General features: G+C 42.2%; 1 protein-coding gene across 3 annotated transcripts in view; it reads left to right on the top strand.

The window, feature by feature from the left end:
- The first annotated feature begins 393 nt into the window (after positions 1 to 393).
- LOC139264606 (probable global transcription activator SNF2L2) overlaps positions 394 to 26850 on the top strand; it is a 171616-nt gene continuing 145159 nt past the window's right edge. Inside the window, exons 1-3 of one of the 3 annotated variants that reach the window (XM_070881356.1) lie at positions 394 to 603; positions 7409 to 7670; positions 21471 to 21591. In XM_070881356.1, coding sequence (XP_070737457.1) covers positions 7443 to 7670; positions 21471 to 21591 — 349 coding nt within the window. In that variant the 5' untranslated portion in view covers positions 394 to 603; positions 7409 to 7442. Of the gene's footprint in view, positions 604 to 788; positions 978 to 7408; positions 7671 to 21470; positions 21592 to 26850 lie in introns of those variants that run through there. The other 2 variants (XM_070881337.1, XM_070881346.1) reach the window with 2 other exon arrangements.

Below are 26850 nucleotides of genomic sequence, written 5' to 3'. Positions count from 1 at the left end.
GCCGAATGCCCTACTCCTGCACCTATTTTCTATGTTTCTATATTTCCCTCCACATTTGAACCACAACCCTCCCCCCAACAGTGTAGTATTTTTGATTATCTGTTTGATACACGATACCTACTATTGCACAGGTAGAAATACAAAAAAATTAACATGTTGGGAGCAAAGAGAAAAAGAATGGGGCGAAAGGCGAGGGAACAGGAGAAGATAGATCTTTCTGCAGTTGAATGTTTTCTAACTTCTGGTATTTTCTGAACAAATGCAGGATTGGTGGGGTTTGCTGAAATGATGGGTGTTGTACTTGCAAGTACAGTATCCAATGAACTTGGAGTGTAGAGGCGGGATTTCCTGTCAAGCTAGTTGTTGGTGAGCTAGAGAAAATAACGAAATAAAAGGAGGAAGAGGATTGAAGGGAAAGGGAAGTTGATGGCTGTCACTTCACCAATGAGAACAATTCTTTGCCACTCAATTAAAAAAACTCCTCAAAAAAGGTTACAATATATAAAAAAATAATAAATATATAAGTAAAAGCGCCCCCAACTGTTTTCACAAATTCCGATGCCCTGGAGTGAGTCAGTGAATGAATGAATGTGATATTGAAGGGTAAGATTTCTGTGTTAGATACAGTTGAAATTTTAAGCTGTAGTTTTTTTTAAAGTTTTATTTTTTAATGCACTTTATAGGGTAGACGTGTGTTTTTTTTTGGCGGGGTCGCTTGTGGTTTGTGAAGCTGGGGAGTTATTAAGTTGGGAGGCTCAGTCTGTGCGAAGGGAAGCGGGGCCCGGTGCGGTCAGGTTCCAGTCCGGGTCGGTTAAATCTCTCGCAGCCGCTCCGGCTCGGGCTGTTTCTCTGCCCGGGCTTATTTCCGCCTTCGGGCCTGCCCGTCTCGTGGTTACATCGGCACGGCCCGCAGTTCTAGGCCTGACTCCCAGCCCCAGGCCTCGCCCGCCCGGCCCCGGGCCTGATTAATGCCGCAGGTTTGTTGAGCCGGTTACCGAGCGGGGCCCAGCCCCGGAGGGTTTTCCTTTACTGAATCTTTAGCCGGGCGGCGCTCGCTGCCGTTATGGCGGCGGCGGGGGGGGGGGGTTGTTATATTTTTTTCCCGTCCGGCCGCTCCGTCTTTAGGCTCCCCAAAAACACCGGGAGAAAAGGTTCCGGCGGCGGCTCCGGATAACAATCTGCTCCCTTCCCGGCCCAGGCGGTGGGGACATTTTCCGGCCGCGCGTTTGACTTGTGTGGTTGGGTTTGCGGCCAGTCACCGCCCGCCCAGTCGGGTCTGGCCCGGCCCGGCCCGGGCTCTAGGCCGCGGCCCGCTCGGGTTCCAGCACGGATTGTATTTGGTTTCACTTCATTCTGTAAACCTTGTCCGGCCCTCCGCCTTTTGGTGGTGTTTGAGGCCTCGCTATGGGTTGAATTTCTCCCCGAGGCTGCAGTTTGAAGCAAGCCGGGTGAAGTTGTGTTGAACACGCGCTGAGCACCCTCGCCAGGTCCAGTTTGGCGTTGCTGGCTCGGCGGGTAATTAATGCGGGGTTTCTGACACCCCCCCCCCCATCCTCCTCTTTGAAGATGATCTGTTTGTGTTCATTTATTTGTTATTTTGTTGTTGCTCTGCTTGAAGGGAACTTTGATTATAATTCTCAAAGGCTGTTAATCCCCATACAAGAGATACAATTGTGTTAACAGCCTTTTGGTAGGGACGATCTAACCATTTTGAGCCTCGAAAAATGCAGTCGAAGAAAAAGTAATTGTAAAGTTCTGTTGAAAATGTTGCAGCGTGTGGTATATATATTTTGCTGCAAAATAAACCAGTGCGATGTGGTGATGTAGCAGCTGAAGGAATTGTGTGTTGCATAACTTTACCTCCATCTCTCATTTTTATCACCACTTCAGCTGCACTGCACTCCCTTTTACAGTTACAGTACATATTTCTACTCCATAATGGCGTAAAAAAGTGAAAATGGATTTCAAATGTATTTATAAAGATATATTAATGTCTATGTTGCTGTCTACAATAAAAATCTAGCAGTGAGCTTAAGTTTCAATTTGCAGGGCTAATGGTCATAAATTACTTGTCTATTTTTGTGGTTTCTACTTCTTACTGGTGGTGTTTGGTTACTCAGTTTTGTATTCTCCTGATGGATAGGTGGTGGAAAGGAAGATAAAGTAATCCTGTCTGTTTAAATAATACTGATGTATAGTTTTTCTTAATTTCTTGACACTTAGTTGGAATTGTTAATTTTTTCCAGTGAAGTGTTCTGCAGTGCTGGCTTAGCATCATATTCCTTTGGATTTTTTTTGTATTATTTGGCTTGCGCTTTCCTGTAAGGCAGCAATGTCAATGCCTTTTGTCCTTGTGAGCCACTTGTGTGCACACCAGGGAGCCTTGGGGACCAGATATGAAGTTTAGATCCATGATCCTATTTATTTACATGTATCTCAAATTGCTGATACAAACAGATCTTGGCATTCTGATTTAGGATATATCTGCCAATAAGGCAACATTGATAAGAATGGCATTTTCAAAACCTCCAGGCCCACAAAGTAAAAATGGAAGAAAGCAATATGTATGAAATATAAGTACTAACAGAACTGAGTTGCCTGGGCTTCATAGGGGAGAAGGCTGGGCTCGGGAACCGGAGGTACTGTACTATTTGATTAAAAAATGTTAGTTTTATTATCTGCTATTCAGCACTGAAAGGGTTGAATCTGATATATCTCAGCCAGCAGGTTTTTGATTTTTGCAGTTGGGCCTGATCTGCCATTAAAATGTAAATATCGCAGCTCTCATTGGTATGTGGCTGTAACCTTCATTTTTAGTAGCTGTTGCCAATGGAGAATGAGACTCTTATGAAATCGTGCCACTCCCCTTGTTATATAAAACAATGATTATTTTGTTCCTGACAATTATGGTGCAGAAAAAGCCTTTCATACAAGGTGACAAATCTTTAGGGATAACTGGCAGAATCCAATGGTGTCCTTTTATGCGTTGATGTCTTGGGAGCTTATACAAAGCAAATGTAAGAAGCTTACTGTGTTCACAAAGGGATTATAGAGTGTTATTGTGTGTCTCCTGGTCTAATCAGACAACTTTCATTCTATCACTTAGTGTTCAATATTATCTTCACATTTTCAAAAGCAATTTGATTGAAATATTAATACAAACACAAGCTGGAGTCTGTCCCAGGATTTTTTCTTTCAGTTATGTCTATAGTGTGGGACCAACCAAACTACTTAAGGTGTTCGGAAAAATTGGTTCAAACTTGGGTTACTGTAGTTAACATATCCTACTGTTCAGGACATTTAGTCAGCTGTGGCAGCTTTTTAAAAATCTATGTGGCAAATAATGAAGTGCAATATCCAGAAATTCAAGACTGTTGAACAGTGATTGTGTAAGCAGGTTTTTCTTCAAATATTTAGGAATTTTTACAGTAATTTACCATCTGATGGCCAATTTCTATTAGAATGGATTAAGTATGGCTGATAAATCTACATTCTAGTGCTCAAAATGAAGAGTCTAAAAGCTGAACACTTGTTACTTGGAAGCAATTGTTCCAGTAATATGTATATTGTAAACCCAAATTTAGCTTTGGCTTAAAAAAAAATCTCAGCATATTTCTAACTGATTTACACTGCACAAATATGCCTAGTGTTGGCTAAGTAGCGCCTGCATCTAGGCTTTGTCAACATTCCTCACTCAGGAAACTTGAAAAACTATTGTAGGTACTGGCAAAAACATTTATATAATCTACAGTAATGGCTTTATACGAGTGATTGAGCAGGTGATGGGGTTGTGGGGGTATGAAACCTAGCTGCTTTCTCTTGTTGCTAATACCTGGTTGGGGCCTCTGCATCTCACCTTCCAGCCATGAACACAAATGTCTTTCCTCCATTGCTCAGCTCTGTGGGGCTGCCCATATCCAGTTCCACTCTTGCCCATCTGATCATAGTCGGATGATCTATAGCAATGGCTTCTCTTTCCACACCTGTGCAGTTATCTCTCAGTATTCCCCAGGATCCATCCTTGATCCTCTTCTTTATTTATATGCCCCAGGATCCATCCTTGATCCCCTCTTTTTATTTATATGCAACCTCTTGATATTATCTATAGCCAAAAGGTTAGCTTTCACATGCACATTCGTGACATGCAGCTCCACCTCCCCACCAACTCTCTTGTCCCCTCAATACCTATGTTGTTGGACTGCTTGTCTAATATCTAGCCTTGGATGAGTCTTCACTTCCAGCTGAATAATGGAAAAACTAAAGGCATTGTCTTCTGCTTCCTCACCATTGAGTTAATTCCCCTTTTTGTCCACAGTCTCTGGTTAAATCAGACCATTCACAGCCTTTGCTTTATGTTCAACCCAATATCCATTCTAGCACAGAGATTGTCTACTTTGATCTCTTAACATTGCCAGCCTCTGCCCCTACCTCAACTCATCTTGACACTGACACCCTCCTACAGGCCTTTATCATCTCCAATGTTGATTACTCCAATGTTTTCCTTGTCGGTCTCTCAACCTGCATCCTCCATAAACTCAAGCTCTTCAAAAGCCCTGTTGCACATATCCTATCCCACTTCCACTTGCCTATCACTTTGCCTTGCTGACCTCTATTAGCTCCGGTTTCTCAACGACGTAAATCTAAAATGCTTGTTCTTGTCTTTAATTCGTTCCATGGCCTCTCTTGTACCTATTGTCTCAATGTTCCCTGGCTGTGTACATTCTGCTCTCTGCAATTCTCTCTTTCCATTTCCCTTTTTCAGCCCCTCCTGAAAATCTAGCTTTTTGACCAAGTTTTGGTCACTTATGCTTGGCATCTTTTCCTCACACCTCTGAGGCTTTTTCTGGTGCAATATAAATGCAGATTGATGCTGTTGTTTTGAACCGCAATGTTAGTGATCACAATGATCACCTGTATTACCAAATCACTCATTAGAAATCTGCTTGTTACTTGTATATTCAAGATGTGTAGCATTTAAAGTATTTACTCCTTTCTCTTAAATGTTAGTCTTGGCTTTGTGGTCGTACACTTGTTTGAGTCAGAAGATCATGGGTTTAAGCCCCATTCCAGGATTTGAGCACATAATCTACCATGGCATTTTAATGTAGTATTGAGGGAATACAGAGATGACATCTTTCGGATGAGACATTAAACTAATGCCCCATTTACCTGCTCAGGTGGATGCCAGTGGTAATATTTAGAGCAGTGAAGTTCTATTAGTGTCCTGGCCAACATTTATCCCTCAACACTACCAAAAACAGGTTAATTGATCATTAATTTCATTGTTTTGTCAGACTTTATATGCAAATTGGCTGTGTTTGCCTATAAAACACTTATTACATTTCAAAAGTAATCCATTGGCGCTTTGGGTTGACCATAGGCACTACATAAATGCATGTCCGTTCATCAAAAGTAGAAAATGAGGTGGCAGTTTGTGAAAGTATAATTTTTAAGAAAACTAATTCTATGCAGGTGGCAATCCAAGGCTGCCTCCATTAGCCAAAAAAAATGATGGAAATCTTTTTCTTTGATAAATTGCTGATGATCTGATATGTCTCAATCTATCTTGCTTGGAATATCCTGACATAGGCAGTTCAGATAGTTGCTTTGCACAGTTGTGGCTGTGGATTTGAGGCACACAAGTGACTGCCACTCAAATGCTACTGTATGTGTGCATTTCTCAACAGAGCAGCTGGTAGTGCAGAACTGGGGATTAGGGGACCCTGAGGGAGAAAAGTAAACTGGCACATCAATTTCTTACATTGCAGGGAGTAGCCATCCTGTCAGTGGAGCTGCAGAGTGAAGAAAGATCCAAGCAATTTGTTTTACCTGTTCCTTGACGCATGTAATTTGTTTTCCTGGTACTTGTTAGGCTTACTTTAATTTCATATATTCTGTTAATTTTTATTTGAAAGAGCAAGAGTGGTACTAATGGCTGATGAGTAAAAAGATAGAAATGGTGACAGCAGCAAATAACCTCAGGTCATGCTCGGCACAAGTTTGATCTCCTCAGGTTTATAGATGTACCTAAACCTTGCGAACCAGTCAACTGTGCACTAGTGTAACCTTTCACTTCCACCTTGTGAGATTGCTGATATGTCAGTTGATGTTTGTCGAAGTTAATTAGGACTGCCTAAGCTGTTTTTGTTAATTGACCCTTTATGTCAGGGAAAGGAATCCTTCATTCCTCTTGTCTTGGTTTTTGATGGATGTGAAATGAGGCTGTGAATTGTTAAAATTTTCACTGGAAGACCGCTGCTGTATTTCTTTTCTCTTTTTCCCCATCCCCCCCCACCTCCCCCGAAGGTCAGGAATTCACCCAAAAGTCCAGACAAATTGACATTTGCTGATTGGCAACTGTTAGTTTTAGGCCTTGAATAAAATGACTGAATAGAAACTACCTGATACTGACAGAGCGCTTTCTCTCTGTTTACTCGGTTTAATAGAGATTTTGCTAAATGCCACTTATTAATTGTTGGCTGCAGACGGGAACCATCAAAAATGACGCCGCCTCTCTAAACAATCCAATTGCCAGGATGCTGTAATGAGGAGGAGGTTGTTTTTATTCCATATACATACTATAGAAAATATGTTCTGTAGTACTGCAAATAATAAAATCTGCATCAGTCCTTAGCCTTATTCTGCTGACTCCTTTTATTTTTGTTTATTGGTTGTCCTCTTTCTGTGGAGTACAGTTAATCAAATTTACAATACAGCAAATTTTTTGGGTAGCATCAATAAGTAAGGGCCTTGGGGCTCTGTCAGTAATCAGGAATACAGTAGATAAAAATAATTTCTAGATCTGCTTCAGAGCATGCCATAGAAAAACCGTTTCTGACATGACAACCCTGCTGTCTTGTGCATATAGTATTCTGCCAGCACCGGTGTTTTTTTTTGTTTTTCAAAATCTGAAATTGTGGGTAGTCTAGCATGAAAGCACAGATGTTGGTATGCATAATGTATGTAAACTGCTGTGCTGTCTTCTATACTCTGTGAATTTATGAAAATCTCAATGACTAAAAATAACACCTTCGCACAAGGGGGAAAAAAAAGTTGCTATTGAATATTACACCATGTAAGGAAATGGGCACATTAGGGAAATGTAATTTGATAGTGTTAGTGCAAAATGGCAGGTGTAACATTGCTTTTGTCACCTTACCATCTATTTTTCACATTAAGATTTCTTGTGACTAAACCAGCGGTTACGTGATTCGTTTGCTATCCTATGACTAAATGCAACAATTTCAAAAACACAAAGACTCGTGAATAGTTTCACTATCTTCTTATCCTTTTGCATGCAAGTGTGTGAGCATATTTCCTTTTAGGGTAATATGCTTAGAGAAAACTGTTTATAGTAAAATATATTTTTTACTACTTTGAGTTTATGTTCCATTGTTCTTTTTGACAGAATTTCTTCAAGATAACCAGCAAAACTGGCATAGATGTCGACTCCTACAGATCCCTCTGGTGGGATGCCTCACCCTGGGCCATCTCCAGGACCAGGTCCATCTCCCGGGCCTATTCTAGGCCCGAGCCCAGGACCAGGACCGTCACCGGGTTCAGTACATAGTATGATGGGTCCCAGTCCAGGACCGTCAACCGTAACTCATTCAATACCACTCCAAGGTCCGAGTGAGTACCAGCAGGATAGCATGCACCAAATGCACAAGGTAATGATGTCTGAAGAAAATCAAAAATATATTGCCTATGAAATATGTACTAAAGCATGTAGTGCATGAAATTTGATTACATTTTTAAACAATGCAATTCTGACAAAGGATTGCACCCGATATGTAAACCTGGCTTTTTTCTTTACTGATTTTGACAGACCTGCTTTGTATTTCCAGGATTCATTGTTTTTGTTTCGTTTTTCCAGCATTTTCTGTTCTCTTCGGGCTGAAGTTTCCCCAGGAGTTGCTCCTTTTTTTTTTTGGAACAACTTGATTTTTCTGGACTATCTTTTTAGTTGCAATTCTGGCCATTTAATTTGCGCCAGTGTAAGTGAGTTCGTTAGGTTTTGTTTTGGTTCCGTTTTTTTTTCAAAAGGGGTCGTTCCCAGCCACTTGCCCCTATTGGCTAGCAAATAGTTGCTCCAAACTAACTTAGGCCAGTGCATGTTGCCACTTCTATCCACACAGAAAAACCTTACCTAGAGTTAAGGAATCGGTGCAGGTAAATACATTTAAAGCACAAAAACTAAAACAATTAATTAACAAATAAAAAAAATAGAAGGAACCTTGCACCTAAAGCACCAAGACCGAAGTAATAATCAATCAATCCATAACACACAAAAAATAAAGGTCCTACCTAAACAAGGCCCAGGAAGGCAGTGGGCCGCCGATGAGGGAGACCATTCAGCCAGGACTTGGAGTGAGGGGAGGGGAGGGGAGTGAGGGGGGAGGGGAGTAGGGGGAGAGAAGGGAGGGGCGTGAGGGGGGTGGGGGGGAAAAGGAGGAGGGTGGGGGGGGGAAAGGAGGAGGGTGGGGAGGGGAAGGAGGAAGGTGGGGGGAGGAGAGCGAGAGAGATACCCTCTTGATCAAATGGTACAAATCCTTCGGAAGGTCTGGAACCAGCTCCGTTGGCCCGAGATATGGTGGATATTCCCTCTGCTCAGGCGCATCTGTTCCTGCTGTCGGGACCGCTTGCTGGGCTGCCTGCGCGACGCAGCTACTCCTGTCCTCTCTGAGGGCCTGGCTTCACGTTTGGAGCACTGACCTTGGTGATGACCGTTTGCTGATGACAATGGTCCACAAACCCCTTCAGAGTCCTGTAAGTGTTTGGCACGTCTAGACTGATGTCCGACATGGCATCAAACACCCGCATGAATCCCCGGTTCGTCTGATCGAGAGTTACAAACCCAGACCCCCAGAAACTCTTCAAGAGTTTTATAGTCAGTTCAGAGTTGACAAAGCTTGCAAAGCACACTCTGGCCGCCGATGAGGGAGCCCATTCGGCCAGGGCTAGGGGCGGCGTGCTTCGGGCCCCTCCCACACAACCTGCATGTGATGAGGTCCCGGCACTGTTTTCAGCGCCGGGACCTGGCTCCGCCCTCCACGCGTTCCGATGCGCTACGCCACAGGCCTGGAATCAACGGGGAGAATACGGAGGTAAAAAATCGGCGCCGTTTCTGTTCTACAAAGTGGAGGTGTGCCGTACTAGCAGAGGGGGCAAACTTGGGCCCTTCATCTTTTAGGTTTGAAATTTGTTATGCTTGTCTGGGCATACCAGACGTAGAAAGGCAAGGTATACTGCTGAAACTTGTTAGTATCTTGGACAGTACACTTAAAGTATAAGAAATCTATCTTTTTTGCACAAGGGCCTGGAGTTTCTGCTAGTTTGTGCTGGTTTTTCAGCGCAATTTGCTCAAAAAACAGCCAAACCAGTGCAAACGACAGAAATTTTGAGCACAAATTATTTTCAACACACATTGAGTTTCCATGATCTATTTATTGTGCAAGTTTAAAAAAAACATCTACAGACACCGAAATAACAAAAAAACAGACTACGATAGGACCACTAAGGGATACATATGATAAACTCACAGATGGTGACATTGAAATGGCAGAAATATTAAATAATTACTTTGCCTTGGTATTTACCAGGGAGATCAACATAGTGGATGTGACATTAGAAGAGATGAAAAAATATATAAAGATATTTAAAATAGAAAAAGGGGAGATAATTGATAAACCAATTAAACTTCGAAAGAATAAAACTCCTGGTCTGGATGGATTGCATCCACGCATATAAAAATAAGTTGGGGACGAGATAGCAGAGACACTATTACACATATATAGAAAAATTCATCAGAAAGGGAAATAGTGCTAGAGGAGTGGCGGACAGCTAATGTGATTCCTAAATTTAAAAAAGGAGATAGAACAAGTCCAGGGAACTAATAGACCAATTAGCTTAATGCCAGTGGTAGGAAAGATAATAGAATTCTTACTCAAAGATGAAATAGAAAAATATCTAGAAACTGAAAATATAATAGAGTAATCACCACGGATTTCAAAAGGGAAGATCCTGTTCAACCAGCCTTATTAAATTCTTTGAAGAAGTAACAGAAAGGGTAGATAAGCATTATGCAGTAGATGTAATGTACCCTGTATTTGGATTTTCAAAAGCCTTTGATAAGTCATAGTACCGTCATGTCTATGGTCAGAACACGTGGAGTGAGGAGACAAGTAGCAGAATGGATAGCAAGCTGGTTGCAAAACAGAAAATGGAGAGTGGGGGTTAAAGGTAGTTACTCAGACTGGCAAAAGGTGTGAAGTTGTGTTCTGCAAGGATTGGTGCTAGGACCATTGTTGTTCATTAGTTACATAGAACGACTTGGACTCTGGAATCGTAAGTACAATTTCATATAAAAACAGAAAATGCTGGAAATACTCAGCAGGTCAGGCAGCATCTGTGGAGAGAAATGGTTAAGGGTTCAAGTCGATGATCTTTCATCAGTACAATTTCAGAATTTGCAGACAACACCAATTTGGGGGGTGGGGGCGGCTGGTGTAGTGTGTGTATAGAGAGAAGGACTGCGACAAAATACTGGAAGACATTTGCAAACTTGCAGAATGAGTGTGTAATTGGCAAATGAACTTCAATATAGACAAGTGTGAGGTGGTACATTTTGGTAGGAAGAATAAGGAGGCCACATACTCCTTGGAAAATAAGGGCCCAACATTGACCATGACTTGCATCAATATTTTTTTGGAGTAAGTTGTTTTTCCTGGCGTAAGTTAGAAAATGCCATTTTCCCCCTGCAAAATTTGCTCCAGAGTAAGTCAGTTAGGTACGATTTTTTTTTTAGGTCAATTTTTTTTCAAAAGGGGGCGTTCCCAGAAACTTGCGCAAGTTTTGACCATTTATGCCACTTTGGCCAGCAAAAACGTACTCCAAATCCACTTGGGTCAGCGTGTTTGGCTAGCTCTGAAAAACATTGCGGGCAGTTAAGAAAAAGCGCACATTCAGCAGACATTAGGGGAGGGAAGGGAACTGGAGAAGATCTCAACTACCAAGCAGCAAACATTATGGAAAAGCTCAAACCAATAAAGTACAATAAAAAAAAGTAAATTCTACCTTATCTTTAAAGTCTGCCCGGGAAAGGCAGCAGGCCGGCCTGTGTGTGTGGCCATTCGGCCTGGGATAGGGGAGGGAAGACTCACCGGAGAAGTGCGAGCTTGTGGACCGGAGAAGTTGCAGCTGCTGGATTTGCGCATTTCATCGCCCGGAGGCGGGAGGCGGGGGGTTGAGAGCCCGCCGAGCGACGGGAGAAGCTGTTGTGCTTTTCATCGGGGATGCGATGCTCTTTAAAAATGGCAGAGTGCCAAGTTTTCTCTCTATTGCGCAAGCGCACGTCGGGGCCAGCACCACTGCGCATGGGCGAAGGTGCCGGCACTGTTTTCGGCGCGGGCGTTTGGCTTGGCTCCGCCCCACCCCCACTTCACCATCAACACCATGACAGGACTCCGGGGACTGTACACAGCGGCCAGGATGGGGCAAGTTTTTCCCGGCGCAAAGTCGGCGCGCTTGAGGTCAGTGCACCGACAAAACTGCTTGGGGAAAATCTAGCCTTGCGTGTCTAAATGGTCTAAATATTTTTAGGCACAAGTCACAAAAAATAGCAACGCAGGTTTATAAAGCCATTTCTTGAAAAAAAGCAAAGCACTGGGGTTCATTTCTAGAGGGATAGAATTGAAAAGCAGAGGTTATGTTAAACTTTTTTATAGAATCTTGGTTAGACCACACTTGCAGTACTCTGAGCAGTTCTGGTCTCCATATTAAAAGGATATAGGGGTACTGGAAATGTACCACAAAGATTTACTAGAATGATACCAGAACTGAGAGGCTGAATTTAGGGAGCTAGGAGTTAAATTAAAAAGCTACCAGTGCCACGTGTTAGTCAGAGTAGGAATAGCAGGATAGTTCAGATGAATACGTGGCTTGAGGAATGGTGTAAGGTGGAGGGATTCAAATTCCTGGGGGAGGTGGGACCAGTACAAACCGGATGGTCTGCACCTGGGCTGGACCGGAACCTATGTCCTAGGCGGAGTGTTTGCTAGTGCTGTTGGGGAGGGGTTAAACTAATATGTGACAGGGGAATGGGAACCTCTGCAAGGAGGCAGAGGGAAGTAAAAAGGGGGCAGAAGCAAAAGGTGGGAAGGAGAAAAGCAAGAGTGGAGGGCAGAGAAATCAAGGTCGAAAATCAACAAGGGCCACACTACAACATAATTCTAAAAGGACAAAGAGTGTTTTTAAAAAAAAAAACAAGCCTGAAGGCTCGGAGTCTCAATGTGAGGAGCATTCGTAATAAGGTGGACGAATTAACTGCGCAGATGGCAGTTAACGGATATGATGTAATTGGGCTTCCGGAGACATGGCTCCAGGGTAACCAAGGCTGGGAACTCAACATCCAGGGGTATTCAATATTCAGGAAGTATAGACAGAAAGGAAAAGGAGTTGGGGTAGCGTTAATGGTTAAAGAGGAGGTTAACGCAATAGTAAGGAAGGACATCAGCGTGGATGATGTGAAATCTGTATGGGTAGAGCTGCAAAATGCCAAAGGGCAGAAAACATTAGTGGGAGTTGTGTACAGACCACCAAACAGTAGTAGGGAAGTTGGGGATGGCATCAAACAGGAAATTAGGGACGGCATCAAACAGGAAATTAGGGACGCGTGCAATAAGGATACAGCAGTTATCATGGGTGACTTTAACCTATATATTGATTGGGCTAACCAAACTGGTAGCAGTACTGTGGAGGAGGATCTCCTGGAGTGTATAAGGGATGGTTTTCTCGACCAATATGTCGAGGAACCAACTAGAGAGCAGGCCATCCTAGACTGGGTCTTGTGTAATGAGAGAGGATTAATTTGCAATCTGGTCGTGCGTGACCCCGTGGGGAACAGTGACCATAATATGGTAGAATTCTTCATTAAGATAGAGAGTGACACAGTTACTTCAGGGACTAGGGTCCTGAACTTAAAGGAAACTTCGATGATATGAGACGTGATTTGGCTAGGATAGACTGGCGAATGATGCTTAAAGGGTTGACAGATAGGCAATGGCAGACATTTAAAGATCACATGGATGAATTGCAACTATTGTACATTCCTGTCTGGCGTAAAAATAAAACAGGAAAGGTGGCTCAACAGTGGCTAACAAGGGAAATTAGGGATAGTGTTAAATCCAATGAAGAGGCATATAAATTGGCCAGAAAAAGCAGCAAACCTGAGGACTGGGAGGAATTTAGAATTCAGCAGAGGAGGACTAAGGGTTTAATTAGGAGGGGGAAAATAGAGTATGAGAGTAAGCTTGCAGGGAACATAAAAACTGACTGCAAAAACTTCTGTAGATATGTGAAGAGAATAAGATTAGTGAAAACTAATATAGGTCCCTTGCAGTCAGAATCAGGTGAATTCATAATGGGGAACAAGGAAATGGCTGACCAGTTGAACAAATACTTTTTTTTTAAATTAGGAAGACACGAATAACCTCCCGAAAATACTAGGGGACTGAGGGTCTAGCGGGAAGGCAGAACTAAGGGAAATCCTTTATTAGTAAATGGTGTTCGGGAAACTGATGGGACTGAAGGCCGATAAATTCCCAGGGCCTGATAGTCTGCATCCCAGAGTACTTAAGGAAGTGGCCCTAGAATTGGTAGATGCATTGGTGGTCATTTTCCAAAATTCCATGGACTCTGGATCAGTACTTATGGATTGGAGGGTACCTAATGTAACCCCACTTTTTAAACATAGAAAAATAGGTGCAGGAGTAGGCCATTCGGCCCTTCAAGCCTGCACCGCCATTCAATAAGATCATGGCTGATCATTCCCTCGGTACCCCTTTCCTGCTTTCTCTCCATACCCCAAAAAAGGAGTGAGAGAGAAAATAGGGAATTATAGAGGTTAGCCTGACATCGGTGGTGGGAAAAATGCTGGAATCAATTATTAAAGATGTAATAGCAGCGCATTTGGAAAGCAGTGACAGGATCGGTTCAAGTCAGCATGGATTTCTGAAAGGGAAATCATGCTTGACAAATCTTCGAGTTTTTTGATGATGTAATTAGTAGAGTGGATAAGGGAGAACCAGTGGATGTGGTGTATTTGGACTTTCAAAGGGCTTTTGACAAAGGTCCCACACAGGAGATTAGTGTGCAAAATTAAGGCACATGGTATTGGGGGTAATGTATTGATGTGGATAGAGAACTGGTTGGCAGACAGGAAGCAAAGAGTGGAAATAAACGGGTCCTTTTCAGAATGGCAGGCAGTGACTAGTGGGGTGCTACAAGGTTCAGTGCTGGGACTCTAGCTATTTACAATACACAATGATTTAGACAAAGGAATTGAATGTAATGTATCCAAGTTTGCAGCTGACACTAAGCTGGGTGACAGTGTGAGCTGTGAGGAGGATGCTAAGAGTCTGCAGGGTGACTTGGACAGGTTAGATGAGTGGGCAACTGCATGGCAGATGAAGTATAATGTGGATAAATGTGAGGTTATCCACTTTGGTGGCAAAAACAGGAAGGCAGATTATTATCTGAACGGTGACAGATTAGTAAAAGGGGAGGTGCAACGAGACCTGGGTGTCATGGTACATCAGTCACTGAAGGTAGGCATGCAGGTACAGCAGGCAGTAAAGAAAGCATATGGTGTGCTAGCCTTCATAGCGAGAGGATTTGAGTATAGGAACAGGGAGGTCTTGCTGCAGTTGTACAGAGCCTTGGTGAGATCACACCTCGAGTATTGTGTGCAATTTTGGTCTCCTAATCTGAGGAAGGACATGCTAGCTATTGAGGGAGTGCAGCGAAGGTTCACCAGACTAATTCCTGGGATGGCAGGGCTGACATATGAAGAAAGACTGGATCGGCTAGGCTTATACTCACTGGAGTTTAGAAAAATGAGAGGAGATCTCATAGAAACATAAAATTCTGACGGGACTGGACAGGTTAGATGCAGGAAGAATGTTCCCGATGTTGGGGAAGTCCAGAACCAGGGGTCACAGTCTAAGGATAAGGGGTAAGCCATTTCGGACCGAGATGAGGAGAAACTTGTTTACTCAGAGTTGTGAACCTGTGGAATTCTCTACCGCAGAGAGTTGTTGATGCCAGTTTGTTAGATATGGTCCTTATGACTAAAGAGATGGAGTATGGAGAGAAAGCAGGAATGAGGTACTGAAGTTGCATGTTCAGCCATGAACTCATTGAATGGCAGTGCAGGCTCGAAGGGCCGAATGGCCTACTCCTGTGCCTATTTTCTATGTTTCTTTACCTATCAGGAATGATTGAACAGACTGGGGTGATTTTCTCTAGAAAAGAGAAGACTGAGGGATGACCTGATAGAGATGTTTAAGATTATGAAAAGATTTAATAGGGAAGATGTTTCCACTTGTGTGGGAGATCAGAACTAGGGACCATAAATATAAGATAGTTACTAATAAATCCAATAGAGAAATCAGGAAAGATTCCTTTACCCAGGGAGTGGTTAGAATGTAGAACTCGCTACCACAAGGAGCAGTTGAGTCGAATAGAATAGATGCATTTAAGGGGAAGCTTCATAAATTGCACGAGGGAGAAAGGAAAGGAAGGAAGTTAGTATCCTGCCGTTTAACTTCAGCTTGTGATTTACACTTGTGGGTCTGCAATAAAACTACCCAGATCGCTTGTGTTACAGGAAAGATGTGATCGCACTTGGAGAGGGTACAGAGGAGATTTGCGAGGATGTTGCCTGGACTGGAGAATTTTAACGATGAAAGATTGGATAGGCTGGGATTGTTTTCTTTGGAACGGAGGAGGCTGAGGGGAGACCTTATTGAGGTGTGAAGGAGCCTGGCTAGAGTGGATAGGACGGACCTATTTCCCTTGGCAGACGGGGGCACAGATTTAAAGTAATTGGGGGGAGGATTTGAGGGGAAATGTTTTCACCCAGAGGGTGGTGGGGGTCGGGTGGAACTCTGCCTGAAAGGGTGGTAGAGGCAGATACCCTCACCACATTTGGATGTGCACCTTGAAGTGCCGTAACCTACAGGGCTACGGACCGAGAGCTGGAAAGTGGGATTAGGCTGGGATGGCTCTTGGTCGGCCGGCGCGGGCACGATGGGCCAAAATGGCCTCCTTCCGTGCTGTAAATTTTTATGATTTATGACATGTTGATGGAATTGGATAAAGAAGGGTGGGAGTCCCCATCTGCCTGCTTAAGTAGATGTAAAAGCTCCCATGGCACTGTACAGTTGGCACTAGTCAGTGATCTTTGAATGCAGTTCCTGTTTTTCTCCAGCTCCAGTCACTAAATTCAGCCACTCGCCTTTTGAGTCAGAAGGTTGTGGGTTCAAGTCCCACTCCAGAGACTTGAGCACAAAAAATTAGTACTGAGGGAGTACTGCACTGTCGGAGATGCTGCCTTTCAGATGAGACGTTAAACAGGCCCTGTCTGCTCTCGGGTGGACGTAAAAAATCCTATGGCATTATTTCGAAGAAGAGCAGGAGAGTTATCCCTGGTGTCCTGGCCAATATTTATCCCTCAATCAACATAACAAAAACAGATTATCTGGTCATTATCACACTGATGTTTGTGGGAGCTTGCTGAGTGCAAATTGGCTGCCACGTTTCCCACATTACAACAATGACTACACTCCAAAAAGTACTTCATTGGCTGCAAAGCGCTTTGAGGTGTCCGGTGGTCGTGAAAGGCATTATATAAATGCAAGATTTTCTGCCTTTCTTTAAATTGCTCATACAGGGACTCTTGAGTTTTTCTGTACACCTGACCCTAACTAGAGAAATAAAGTGAGTCATCAATCTTCCCATTGATGGTACAGACATTGATTTCTGTGCCGTTCAGACTTGCTGTGATATAACTATCAACATCCTGGTACTACGACCCTGTAGTGGAGTTTATATAACTGGCATGAACAGAATCAACAGGAATTGACCTTGTTTAGAAAAATCTGCTGTTTTAAATGCAGGTTGCTTAAATGTGGGGAGAAAGAATTTGAGTGCATTTTCCACTGAACTAACTTAAAAATGGATTTGAGTCTATCATAAGCTATGAAATGTTTCTCAGCATATAGCAGGTTGTAGTGCAAAATCCATTGCCTTGACACCAGTTCTGGGACTGATGCCACTAACTTCTTGTCAGAGTTTCTCAAGATTGCTGCACTGAATGAAACTAATGATCCTAACTAGAGATCTCCAGCACTCGAGGAGGCATATCACTTTTAGGCAGGAGGAAATCACTTAACCTCTATACTCGTATACATTAGGCACTAGTCAATGTCCTTTGAATGCAGTTCCTGTATTTCTACCACATTGGGGCTTTGTCTCTGACACTAGCAAAGATCCAGGTCTTGATTTATCCCATACATTTCCATGTTTTCATACTCTCGGATAGCCTAAATTGTTTGGTTCATCACAAATGATGAACAACTTGACAATTACCTCGTTGTCCTTCACAGTGGAAAATATTCTAAATCTGAGATACACCTTTAATCAGTTTAGGCAGCCGATATCTAAAGAAAAAGCTTAACTGGAAGCTTTTGGTGTTGTCAGTTCATTGAAATTTGCAGTTGATGTACTTTTGTGAAAATTCTTTAGTTACTATACTTCGTCATTGGGAAATGTCGATGTACAAAGGGTGACCTTTTACACCAGTCATTGAAAGCAAACATGCAGGTGCAGCAAGCAGTTAGGAAGGCAAATGGTGTGTTAGCCTTTATTGCAAGAGGATTTGAGTACAGGAGCAAGGATGCCTTACTACAGTTATACAGGGTCTTGGTGAGACCACACCTGGAGTATTGTATGCAGTTTTGGTCTCCTTACCTAAGAAAGGATGTACTTGCTATAGAGGGAGTGCAGCGAAGATTCACCAGACTGATTCCTGGGATGGAAGGACTGCCTTATGAGGAGAGATTGGGTCGACTAAGCTTGTATTCACTCGGGTTTAGAAGAATGAGAGGGGATCTCATTGAAACGTATAAAATTCTGACAGAGTTGGACAGAATAGATGCGGGGAGGATGTTTCCCCAGGATGGGAAGTCTAGAACAAGTGGTCACAGTTTCAGGATACGGGGTGGGAAATTTAGGACCGAGATGAGGAGACATTTTTTCACTGAGGGTGATGAACCTGTGGAATTCTGTACCACAGAAGGCCGTGGAGGCCAAGTCACTGAGTATATTTAACAAGGAGATAGATAGATTTCTAATCATAAAAGGCATCAAGGGGTATGGGGGAAAAAGCAGAAATATGGTGTTGAGATAGAGGATCAGCGATGATATTGAATGGCGGTGCAGGCTCGAAGGGCCGAATGGCCTACTACTGCTCTTATTTTTTATGTTTCTATAGAATTGTAGAAATTTATAGCACAGAAGGAGGCCAATCGTCCCATTATTTCTATGCCGGTCGAAAAAGAACTATCTAGCCTAATCCCAGTTTCCAGCTCTGTCTGTAGCCTTTTAGGTTACGACACTTCAAGTGCATGTCAAAGTATTTTTTCAGTGCACTAAGAGTTTCTGCCTCTACCACCCTATCAGGGAGCGAATTTCAGACCCCCACAACCCTCTGGGTGAAAATATTTCTCCTCAACTCTCCTCTAATCCTTCTGGCTATTGACCTCTCTGCTAAGGGAAATGGGTCTTTCCTATCCACTCTATCTAAGTCCCTCAAAATTTTATACACCACAATTAAATCTCTCCTCAACCTCCTCTGTTCCAAAGAAAATAACCCTCGTACAGAAAACACAAAGTTAGCATGCAGGTGCAGCAAGCAATTAGGCACGCACCCTGTTTCTAGTGTTTTTACCGCCACGGTGGATGAGGTGGCCTCTTGAGCGAATTTCCGCTCTTTGACTTTTTTTTCGACGGTCCGGAAATTGCTCATAATGGGGCGGATATGCGGCGGTGAGCACATTAGAGGGGCGGAAATTGAGACGAGGTGTAGTGTACACGGTCATCAGCATAGCGGTTGGCGACTCGGTCGAATCCGGGGGCATAATTGGCGGCCTGACATGCCAGTCGGCAGACACAGAAAAACAACATGGCGGCAGTGTGTCCTTCTCTTTTAATGGGAGCCGCCCCGCCATTTTAGAAGGCCACAGCCTCACTGGACCGCCTTACAAAAGTAGCTTTTGGCACCGCACGGCTGGAGGAAAATTTTCTCAGAATTTTGCCGACGTGGGGGGGACGGGACGGATCGGCAGCAGTGGTGGGGGAGCGCGGGTCACCGCTGGGATACCGCAGGAGTGAAATTTTGATGATGGCGGCCATTTCACGAAAAATCAGTGGCCATTGCACTCCATAGCGTGGCCGCCGATTTCCGGTGGTAACAGGCCTTAAAGAAAGGGGCAATTTTGACCCCAGGAAGTCTTGGTACAATTGTACAAGGCTTTGCTGAGACCACTCCTGGTGTACTGTGCACAGTTTTGGTCTCCTTATCTGAGAAAGGACATGCATGCTTTAGAGTTGGTGCAATGAAGGTTCACAAGATTGATCTCTGGGATGAGAGGGTTATCCTATGCGGAGAGATTGAGTAGAGTGGGCCTATATTCTCTGGAGTTTAAAGGAATGAGAGGTGATCTCATTGAAACATACAAGATTCTGAGGGGAATTGACAGGGTAGATTGTTTCCCCTGGTGCGAGAGTCTAGAACTAGAGGGATTAGTCTCCGGATAAGTGGTTGACCATGTAAGACTGAGATGATAAGGAATTTCTTCACTCGGAGGATTGTGAATCTTTGTAATTCTCTACTCCAGAGGGCTGTGGATTCTGAGTCATTGAGTATATTCAAGGCTGAGATATAGATTTATGGACTCTAGAGGAATCAAGGAATATGGAGATCGGGCAGGCAAGTGTAGTTGAGGTCTGAGATCAGCCATGATCTTATTGAATGGCAGAGCAGGCTTGAAGCGGTCATGTGGCCTACTCCTCCTCATGCTTCTGTTCTTGTGTTCAAATTTGTATTCATGTAGTGCTGTTCACAAAATCAACGTCCCAAAGCATTTCATAGCCAATGAATTATTTTGATTGTGGTGATAGTTGTCACAAACATCAGTGAGAAAATGACCAGTTAATCTATTTTCATGAGTTTGATTGAAGGATAAATGGTGGTCAGGGCACCGGGGAACTCCTTTTATCCTGTTCAACTAGTGCCTTGGAGTCTTTTACATGAACAGGCCTTTGGTTTAATATCATCGGAAAAATAGCATCTCCAACATCGCAGCACTCCCTCAATACTGGACTTGAGTATCAAGTAGATTATGTGCTTCAGCCCCAGGAATGGGGCTTGAACCCACAACTTTCTGATGTAGAGATGAGTCAGACCAAACTGACACTCAAAGGTCAAGTGTGAGTATTGATTTTAAAACTTTTGCAGGCCCCAACACACAGCTCCTCACTGCAGCCTGAAGATGGTACGTTAAAAATCCACATGGCTGCACACCGCCAAATCTGGAAGTAATTTTTGAATGTGTTAGACAATTTTCACTGGGAGTGATGTCTCAATTAATTAAACAGGTTTGGCGATATAAACACAAGTAGTTTAAGCAGATGCTTTCAAAAGGAAATGAAACAAGCATGAGAGAGAAAAGGGAATCGAAAGATATGCTGAAAGGCTGAGATGAGGCAGATATAATGGAGTATATATACCAGCACAGACTAATAAGGCCGAATGGCCAATTTCTGTGCTGTATATTCTGTGTAAGGTGGTCATCCAAATGCCTTGGCAGCTTTATAATCTGTGTTCTCCCCCACCCATATCTTTTATGTGAATCATGTTGTGTACAGTGGCAGTATATTACTTTGGATTGGTAAAATGCAGGTTTGTACCCACAATTACCTATGACAAGCATTCATTATCAACCCTGTAATTGGGGAAAGATGCAGGACATATGCTAGCACTTCCCCAAAGGGATGGAGAGCGAGCAGGAGATCTTGCATAACTCCTCGAATCTGACACCAGGTTGCTTTTTTGCCCATCCTGTTGATCTTGGTATGGTGAAAGGTGGGGGGTGCAGGGGGGTGGAATAATTCTGCAGAGAGTGAATTTTAACAGATAATTAGCTTACCAGTTTGTATCCTGTTTCCACTACCCAAGTTTATTACTAGATTTCTTTCACTTTGGCATAATGTAATCTGGTGAGTAACAATCTCAATTATAAAAATCTGCAGTAGGAACAGGATACAACTGTAGGCCAGGGTATCTAGGGCTTCTTCAAGGTTCATGGCTTATGAACAGTACACTTGGTTCATGGTTTATGAACAGTACCCTATGAATAGTGTGGCTCTTGCTTTTCTGGAAAACAACAATTTGTGCAATTAACTATAACTGCAATCTAAAACATTGACAGAGATACTATTGTAATATTACCAAAATCCATATTTTATTGAAGCCATGATGCTCACAAGAATTCCCACTGTTAAATGGTAAAAGTTATTTATCAAGCAAATGCTAAATGTGTGTTCACTTGACTTCTTTTCCTCCTTAGCCTATAGATGACAAGGGGATGGCTGATGAAATGCATTATGGTCAGATGAAAGGCATGGGAATGAGGGCTGCTCATGCTGGAATGGGACCACCACAGAGTCCTATGGATCAGCATTCTCAAGGTACATTTGATATGTGTTTGTGTTACTCTGAAGTTGTTTTTCCTTTCAGTATTTTACCAGTATCTTTTGCTAACCTTGCATTTTCAGCAATTTTTTTCTAATTGTAAGTTGTTGCTTGCTTTAATGGTGCAATGGATAACTATTGATGTTTGGTTCATTAACCGATCTATAATAAATCCAGCACACACTTCCTGGCATCATGCTACTAATATTATTTTTTGCTGTCACACTTTGTTGATTGGCTCAAAATAAGGTGGCAACAAATTGGAATGGCAGAGGTACGAACCATGTGAATCAAAAGCGAGGAAAGTGGCTAGACAGCTGTGAGTGCGAAACAACAAGGGACCAACTCAACCAACCAGTCCTAAATAAGCATTCAGGAGAACCTACCAATTACTCTATCTAGTCATCAAAAATCTTCTTGAATATAATTTTGGCTGCCATTTTCCCCCTCAGTAACTGAAATTAGGTTTTAAATAAAATTAAAAATATATATTTCACAATAACTGAAATTTACCCACTGAATTGTCTTTTATGTCTTTCACATCTTGTATTATATTCATTAAAGTTTTTTGTTGACTGCCTCAGCATATCCCAAAAGCCTGGATGTGATACATTTTCTCAGAGTCTTTACTCTTTTCTGAATTCATTCCAGACCCTGCAGTCTGCCCATGTGTACAATTTCACAGGATTCATTAGTAGTGTTTAATGAAATTATTTGAGGAAAATCTGGAGGACATATTTAAAAAGCTTTATTCAAGTAAAATCTATATTTTGTAAAGGCAGAGCCTCACTTAATATATAACGGGTTGATTTACACACAGCACTCTTTAATTTAACTTGTGTTTGAATTATAAACAGTTCATTTTTCTCAAGTCAAATTGTGTCTGTCTACAATCATATTTCAGTTTGTATGTTTTTGGAAAGGACTTGAATGCAAACTGGATAATGAATTTGAGTAAGTTTTCAATTAAACTTAAATTAAAGCTATTAATGTTTTACTTCTGCAAAGGCCCCAAGCTGACATGCTATCATTTCCTCATCATCCTAATTTGAATTCTTTTTCCAACAAGTTTATTGAATTTTGAAATAATCTCGAGCAAACCGCCTCTGATTATCTCTCTATTCTGTTGGTAGTTAGGAAATGTAAGCATTGTAATTAATGTCCGTTGTTTGTGAGAGAAAGAGAAACAAGATAGACTGGAATAAGCCAAAAAGCACATTCTGTACCCCACAATTCTACCAAATGCTTGGTTTCCCCTTCACATCGATGCCGGGGCCCCGTGGTTGCAGCCTCAGTTCTGTCAAACCCCAAGTACTGCTAAATGCCAGGTACCTACCTCCAGCTGATGCATCCATTTTGCTGTGGATCCTCAGCTTAAAATTTTTTTAATGTAGCAGTAAATAAATATGTCACTCATTTGGAGTTTCTCTCTATAATGAACAAATTTGCAGAATTCAGTCACTGAAGCAATGACAAAAATCCCAGAAAGCCATATACTAAAAGTGGAATTTGACTTATTCAGTCAATGTAAATTAGTTGGTCTTAATGTTTTGCTTCAAATTGCATAAATACCCCAATTATTGTAAAGCAGCACATCCACCAATTTACGGTGTGAAATGCCACAGGAGGTCTGCTACTGTTACAGCGTTAACTTGGATTAATATGTTTTGAATATTTATTTATAATTACAATACCATATTCTGATGAATTGTCAGTGTTAGCAGCCACCTTGCTTTTGAACATGTTTACAGTATAGTGCAAGATCCATCCCAATTATATTTCTGGATAAGCTAGTTCTGCACTAATAACATACCATAAGAAATAGGAGCAGGAGTAGGCCATACAGTCCCTTGAGCCTGCTCTGCCATTCAATAAGATCATGGATGATCTTTAACCTCAACTCTACTTTTCTGCCCGATCCCCATATCCCTTAATTTCTCCTAGAGTCCAAAAATCTATCCATCTCGGCCTTGAATATACTCAATGACTGAGCATCCACAGCCCTTTGGGGCAGAGAATTCCAAAGATTCGCTACCTTCTGAGTGAAGAAATTCCTCCTCATCTCAGTCTTAAAAGTCTGACCCCTTATCCTGAGACAATGCCCCCGAGATCGAGACTCTCTAGCCAGGGGACACAATCTTTCTACATCTACCCTATCAATCCCTCTGAGAATCTTGTATGTTTCAATGAGATCACCTCACATTCTTCTAAACTCTAGAGAGTATAGGTCAAATATACTCAATTTCTCCTCATAAGACAACCCTCTCACCCCAGGAATCAATCTAGTGAACCTTTATTGCATTACCTTTAAGGCAAGTATATCCTTCCTTAGATAAGGAGACCAAAACTGTGCACGGTATTCCGGGTGTGGTCTTGCCAAAGCCCTGTACAATTGTAGCAATAAGTGCCAACATGCCATTTGCCTTCCTAATTGCTTGCCGTACCTGCATGCTAACCCTTTGTGTTTCTTGTACTAGGATGCTAAAATCTCTCTGAACACCAGCATTTAATAGTTACTCACCTTTTTAAAATATTCTGTGTTCCCATTCTTCCTACCAAAGTGATAACCTCACATTTCCCCACATTATATTCCATCTGCCACTTTTTATTGCCCTCTCACTTAACCTGTTTATATCCTTTTGCTGGCTCTTTGTGTCCTCATCGCAGCTTACTTTCCTACCTAGCTTTGTATCATCGGCATCCATCCAAGTTATTTAATATAGATTATAAATAACTGTGGCCCAAGCTATGATCCTTGCGGCACCCCACTAGTTACAGCCTGCCAACCTGAAAATGACCCGTTTGTCCCTATTTTCTGTCCGTTAACCAATCCTCTATCCATGCTAATATATTACCCTTGACCCCATGAGCCCTTATCTTGCATAACAACCTTTTATGTGGTACCTTATCGAATGCCGTTTGGAAATCCAAATATACTATATCCACTGGTTTCCCTTTACCTTGCTAGCTACATCCTCAAAAAAACTTAATCAATTTGTGAAACACAATTTCCCTTTCATAAAACCATGTTGACTCTGCCTAATCATTTTATGATTTTCTAAGTACCCTGTTACCACTTCCTTAATAATGGATTCCAGCACTTTCTTGACAATGGATGTCAAGCTAACTGGCCTGTAGTTCCCTGTAGTTCTTGTTTTCTGTTTCTCCTTTTCCTTTCCTCCTCTGCCTACTGCACAACAGAGAAATGATGGTAATATCAGAATTTGCAGTGACTCTTCTGTTTTTAAGACCAGTGTCGTCTTTTTTTCCAGAGTGATGCCTAGAAAACTGTCAGATAATGTTCAGGTGTATGTAGACGTAGGACACATATTGAAAGCAGGTGGTTTACAGATAAATTGATCCGAGTGGTGGTGATCATAAATTAACTGTCAGCCATAGCGCAAGTGGCTTACTTTCTGTAAACCACTCCCCTAGATTGTTTTTATTTTACACAATGACTGACTGGTTTGAGTCAGAAAATCTTTTAAAGTATTTTTAAACTTGTTTTTTTCACTGATTTTGGGCAGCCACAGTGGGAAGCTGTGACCTGCCATGCATAATAAGTAGGACGTGTAATTTATTACGGCGTGATCTTCAATGATATATCCTGTGATTTTTTTTTCACAATCTGCTATGGTGTGTAATTTCCACTCCCCACATTTGTAACTGTAGATTTAAGTTCTAGTTCTTTGTTCCCCACTCCCTTTTTACTTTATCCCATTAGCAATATCTTTTTAAAATTGGAATGTATAGTGTTTGTTTAAACTGCTTTTAAGTTCTCATTTGATGTTAAATGCTAAGACATCTGAGAACTGTGATGAGGTGCTAAATAAATAGTTAAAACATTTTTTTAACTGAATACAATTTAAATTGTAAAATGTATTGATTAGAATTAATTTGCAAAATGCAAGCTGTGAGTTTAAAAAAAAAATTAGTGTTGGTAAAAGAAATTCTAAATACATATTTTCAAAATAAGGTGTGTAGTCATTGTGGGTATATGCCAAAGAAGGAATAGTATCCCAAAAGGTTCAAGTATGACATAATGTACTTACAGCCCATCCCAGAGCTTAACCAGAACCCCGATTTTTAATTTAATGTACCTAGCAAGTATTCAGATTGGACGGCGGATTTACTGCAAGATTAAAGTCAAGTTCCGGCCGACCCATTGGCTTTTAATCGGGGCTCAGTTATCTTTTAGTACCAAAATATTTTTTGGGTGTTCTGCATGATATACTTTAACTGTCTAATTATCTGAGATGTGTTCAGTTATTGAGGACTAACTTGGGACAGGTGTTGCCAGTTCGCCTTCAATGTAACAAATCTCATTCAGCGGCCAAGATGATTTCTCAACCATTCCATTATGTATCTCTAAAAGAATGCTCTTACACAATTTAGTAATTCACAAAAAGCCCCTCAGATATGCCAGTTTAACTTCTCCAGTTGCTCTTGCTTTTTACTCCCTTCTCCCAGCTCTACCCAAAATCAGCAGCCTTGGCCCCATTGAGAGACAGCACCACTTCTGCTACTGTTCTCCAGGTCCTAACTAAATTTGAACCTGATGTCCTAAGGCTCAGAGTGAAAAATGGATGTTTAGTCGACCACAGGCACATGTGTGCTGATAATTCAGTCTCTCCTAGACAGCCCCCGCCCCCCCCCCCCCCCCCCAACCACTGGCAAGAGGCTCTCCAGCCATGTTCTCCCACTCCTTCACTTCCCCAGCTCTCTCCTTGGTGCCCACTCCAGCTGTTGCTTGCTTCCTCACTTCTTCAGCTTTGCAATTTTGATTCTGATTCCCACATCTTTGTTCCCATTGTGAGGATCACTGGAGGAAACTGATGTAACCGTCAAACAATTGCTGAAATGACAGTAGTACCAGAAGCAAGTGACAGCAAGCAATTAAATATGGAGAGAAATCGGGAAGAGGAAGATGAATAGAAAATGGTGGAAAGAGTAACCCAGACGCAGGGACAGGCTAACACAGGAATATTAAAGTCACAATTAGATTGTAACAGAGAAATACAAACAAAAACAGAGAAAAGAAGGGAAAAATTGCCCCACAGTCCTCTTGACAAGGCCTACAAGACTGGTTCCTAAATGTTTCCTATCCAGAAATCTCAGAATGGTTAATAAGTAGAAAGAGTTAGACCTTGGCTTGCCCAAAGTCCACCTCTTTTGCTCCTATCTCTGATGAGTACAGTAATTGAATCGTTCGAGACAACTGCAAGATCTTATAAGAACATAAGAAATAGGCCCCT

The sequence above is a fragment of the Pristiophorus japonicus genome, chromosome 1 (assembly GCF_044704955.1).
Source record: "Pristiophorus japonicus isolate sPriJap1 chromosome 1, sPriJap1.hap1, whole genome shotgun sequence".
NCBI classification, from domain to species: Eukaryota; Metazoa; Chordata; class Chondrichthyes; family Pristiophoridae; genus Pristiophorus; species Pristiophorus japonicus.
Note: the sequence above shows the minus strand (reverse complement) of the source record. Positions and strands in the feature narration are given on the sequence as shown.